The sequence below is a fragment of the Acanthochromis polyacanthus genome, chromosome 10, assembly GCF_021347895.1.
Source record: "Acanthochromis polyacanthus isolate Apoly-LR-REF ecotype Palm Island chromosome 10, KAUST_Apoly_ChrSc, whole genome shotgun sequence".
Taxonomy (NCBI): domain Eukaryota; kingdom Metazoa; phylum Chordata; class Actinopteri; family Pomacentridae; genus Acanthochromis; species Acanthochromis polyacanthus.
The window spans coordinates 8081438-8085900 of NC_067122.1; the positions used below are offsets into that span (position 1 = coordinate 8081438).

The following is a 4463-nucleotide window of genomic DNA, read 5'->3' on the forward strand; positions in this document are numbered from 1 at the left end:
CTTGAACTGAGAGAAAGCCTAAACCTCTGCGTGTTTCTGTGTAAATGGACGGAGGCTAGCTGTCTTGTTTGCAGGTTGGTAGCGCTTTCGAAACTTATGACTATGGCGACTTGAGGTCACATTGTTTTCAGATTGTAGCCTTTATCCCGCCAATTGTGCATATCTTGTTTTGTCTGTTTTGTTTAGCGTTGCAGTTCCAGGTGTTGTTGCCATCTCAACTGCGTGTTTTATTGTTCTTTAAGTGTCCTCGGTGAGTTAGCAGCGAACACTCGCCTTGGTGTAACGTCCATACGTGAGATTTTATCACTAAAGACATTTGTGATTTCGTATTTCACGGAGAGAGCTCTTAAAAGTTGCAGTAACTCACAAAACGATCAGAGACAGGCTCGAGTTTTGGTTTGAGGGAAACATGTCGGGAGCTAACAGAGGAAGCGCGGCCAGCGAGCATCACAACCAGGAAAATATGTTGTCGAGACTCAGAGGCTCGTTGAAAACCAGAGCTGCTGCTGCAAGCGAGAACCAAGAAAACCTTCCACCGAAGCAAGCCGCCAACAGAACCGTCCTGGGAGCCCTGCAGAACAACCAGCTGAACAAGACCCAGAACCAGCGCGGCGCAAAGCAGGTATGAATGCTACATAGAGCTAATTGGAGCTCGTGTTTGCTAAGGCAGGGTGCAGGCACAATGGGCTGCTGTTGTAGGTTTTGGAGGCAACTAATTCCCCTCGCATACTATTTGCCAATGCTTACATGTGTGGACGAAGTGACTTTTGTTGTTTTACATTCATATTATTTTACAGACTTTCATCTGAAAGCAGCGGTGGCTACGTTTCCCTCCGTAGTCCGCCATTTTCATCTATTGTCTTAATATCCCATTTTACATTAATCAGCTGCATCACTTTAAGTTTCCTTTGTCTTGCTTGATCCCCCATTCCTCTAGAAGTAGTATTAACATGAAATGGAAGTGCTCAGCCATCCCGTTAAGGTGCAAGTTTCTCTTATAAGTGCACAGAGTTTTGCCATATGCTATAATTTTTTTTTAAGGTTAAACCATAAACCCCAACAATAATCCTCATATTTGTTTTTGCAGCTTTCTGTACATTATCAAATAAACCTTAAAATGGCACTGTCATGTTTGCTGACTTTCTCTTCTAGGAGTCCTCACAGCCCCTGTCATGCAAAAGTGAAGATTTTGTCAAAAGCTGCTATGATAAGCCTTCTGCCAAGCAGCCAGCTTTCCAGATCCATGTGGATGAGCCTGATGGAGCCTGCACCAGGAAACCACAGCAGGCGGTCGAAACCGTCAAAGGGAAGCCCACAGTCGAAGACTCTCCCCTGGCCATCAGTAATACTGTGGCACGGCTTCGGCAGCCCCTGGCCACGATTGATATTCCATCGGCGATGGATGTCAGCTTTGGTGGGTAGAAAAGTTTGACTGACTCAATCACAGTACTTGTAAGCAGGGTCAAACAATCTGAGAGATCATCTAATTGTTCTGACAGTGAATTAATTTGTTACGCTTTTATTCTTTCATGTCAAGCTTCGGTTCAGTGTATAGCTTGAAATGGATTTAAAACATTTGGAACATTGACACATAAAATGCCATCAAAAGCGTCACGACCACAGAAGTAGGATGCACAAACTTGTAAACTCCTTGACATAACAGTTGAAACCCTGGCTTAGGCATGCTTACAAGATGTGACCATAAGTAATTTCTCACACAACCTGTAAGAATAAACCCCATGGTGTGCACTGATCAAGCAAAATTGAATTACTCAATTAGTCATTTAATAGCGCACCTTAAATACTGCACTGCAGTATTGGTGATTTGCTAAATGCATTTTTTTCCCAACTGTAATTTGAACTCTTAATTGTTTGTGATGACTTAAGTCGCAAACAGTGCAATAAATGCCTAATTCCAGAAACTCATGAAGGCTTTGTAGACCATAGCTGACACCAGGCTCTAATTTACTTTCACTTGGTGTCCTAAATGTAAAATTCTTTGCTCAGATTCTCCCATGGACATGTCTGTGGTTGAGGGTGAAGATAAACCTGTCAATGTAAACGAGGTCCCAGAATACGCAGCAGAAATCCACGCATACCTGAGGGAGATGGAGGTGAGAAATTTAACTAGAAATGCTACTTTTGTGCTTAAACCGGGTTGCCGTCCTGACAGAACTGGGCTAATGATCATTTGTTATACTTTTTGTCATGCGGTGTAGGTGATCCTGTCTGCATTTAGGTTATTTATAATTGTTTTGTTGCCCCACAGGTGAAAACCAGGCCTAAAGCAGGTTACATGAAGAAGCAGCCAGACATCACGAACAGCATGAGGGCCATCCTGGTGGACTGGCTGGTCGAGGTTGGAGAAGAGTACAAACTCCAGAACGAGACACTTTATCTTGCAGTCAACTACATCGATCGCTTCCTCTCTTCGATGTCCGTCTTGAGGGGCAAGCTGCAGCTGGTTGGAACTGCTGCTATGCTGCTAGCTTCGTATGTACCTGCATTTTGCATATGTTCAGTCTATTCAAATAAAGATTCAAGACTAGCTTTGCATGAATGCTCAATCAACGTGTTCTCTTTGCATGTTGAAATGCAGGAAATTTGAAGAGATCTACCCTCCTGAGGTGGCAGAGTTTGTTTACATCACAGACGACACCTACACAAAGAAGCAAGTGTTAAGAATGGAGCAGCTGGTGCTCAAAGTGCTTTCCTTTGATCTGGCGGCACCAACAATATACCAGTTTCTCACCCAGTACTTCCTTCACCAGTCTGTTAGCAAGCAGGTGGAGAGTCTGTCAATGGTGAGCACGCACTACTTGTATGCGTATGAGGCGTCTTTATAAGTCATTTTACACCTGTGTTTAAGCATTGTCAAACATGTCATCCCTACTGTTTCTAATTTCCAGGTAGTCTAATTTTTATTTTTTAAATTTCTTTCTCAGTACCTTGGTGAGCTCAGTCTGGTCGATTCAGAGCCATTCTTGAAATACCTACCATCACAGACGGCGGCTGCAGCTTATGTCCTGGCCAACAACACAGTGACTGGTGGCTCATGGGTAAGTAAAAAAGCACTAGTTCATTGAAAGAATCAATCATCTTTTAATGGAGGAAATGTTTTAGTTCATTTCAAGCGAAACTTTTGTCTTGGTTTCAGCATCTCATGTGAAGATTTGCTGCTTTGTTACAAACTAAATTTGTGCTGCTCCTAGGAAACGGGCAAGCTGAGGAGTTGTCATTTTATAGGCTATACAACAAAAATCATTGACTCTTGTGCCTTTTTAAAGAGACTTGACTTGGCTGTCTGCATCTCATCACATGTACATGTTTGAGGGCAATTTGTGGTAATTTCTTGAGTTTGGAGTGGGGGCAAAAAGGGCAAACACACCCAGTGACTTGAGTTGTTTGTCCTCAGCCCCAGTCCTTGGTTGAGATGAGTGGCTACTCTCTGGAAGACTTGATGCCATGCGTTGAAGATCTCCACAAAATGTACCTTAATGCCACTCAGCATGCCCAGCAGTCTGTCCGGGAAAAGTACAAGGGCCCCAAGTAAGTAGGCTGCTGATAAACTTCATGTTTCAGAGCTGGCTTTGTTTGCCCTGACTACTGCAGAGATTTCAGTTTCACTACTTGTAATTTTTGAAATTTGACTTGGTGTTTTTAAATTTTGTTTTTCCCTCACAGGTACCATGAAGTTTCCAGCATCCAAGCACCTGCTACACTGCAGCTGAACTGACTTCTGTTTTCCTTGTCCATGTAGTTTTGTACTTTTATTTTTTCTTTTTTTTTTTTTTTTTTTTTTTATGACGTGCCACAATTATTTTAATATGCCTGGTCTTTTTGGACCAGCGCTGGATGTTTAGAGGTTTTAATATTTTTATATTCTCAATCCCAGCTTCATGCTCAACACAACTACAGTTGTTGGTTAATTAGCAGGTTTAATGGTGTTGAATTGAAATCGGACAAAAATACAGACGTTTTATACCGCTCTGTAAAAATACTGCTTGAATCTAGTGTCTCAAACTCAATAGATCTGTAAATGTACTCAATAGATTGTGGCCTTTTGCCCCCAATTTTTAGGGTGGCATTTCCTACAGTTACTGGTTTACCTTTAACTATCTGGCCTTGTGGGATACAGATTAAAGTGTATTTTTCTGTCAGAGTCACCTGTCATTATGTTGGTCTCTTGGCGCATTCTGAGGCATCTAATACACTGTAAAATATGGCTCTTGTAAATAAAATTCATTTAAAGACTTCATTGCAACATCTTCATCACACTGGACTCATGGGGGCAGCAGAGGACCAGCTTTACTTTGATGGGACTGCAAACAAATGCATGTGAGGGCTTAGTCTAGAAATCAAAGTGTAGGGGAAAGGTGGGTTTAAATTGGACACAAATTTAAACAATGTAGTGTATATACTGAGGCTTTCCAACTGTATTTAAATGGATGTATTAGATTTTT

At 42.0% G+C, this 4463-nt stretch overlaps 1 protein-coding gene across 1 annotated transcript; it reads left to right on the forward strand.

The window, feature by feature from the left end:
* Positions 1 to 4258, forward strand: ccna2 (cyclin A2). Its single transcript, XM_022207927.2, has 8 exons — positions 1 to 622; positions 1153 to 1414; positions 2008 to 2114; positions 2270 to 2493; positions 2600 to 2804; positions 2946 to 3059; positions 3416 to 3549; positions 3685 to 4258. The coding sequence occupies exons 1-8, from the start codon at positions 410 to 412 to the stop codon at positions 3734 to 3736; spliced, it is 1311 nt and encodes a 436-aa protein (XP_022063619.2). The 5' UTR covers positions 1 to 409; the 3' UTR covers positions 3737 to 4258.
* The last annotated feature ends 205 nt before the right edge of the window (positions 4259 to 4463 follow it).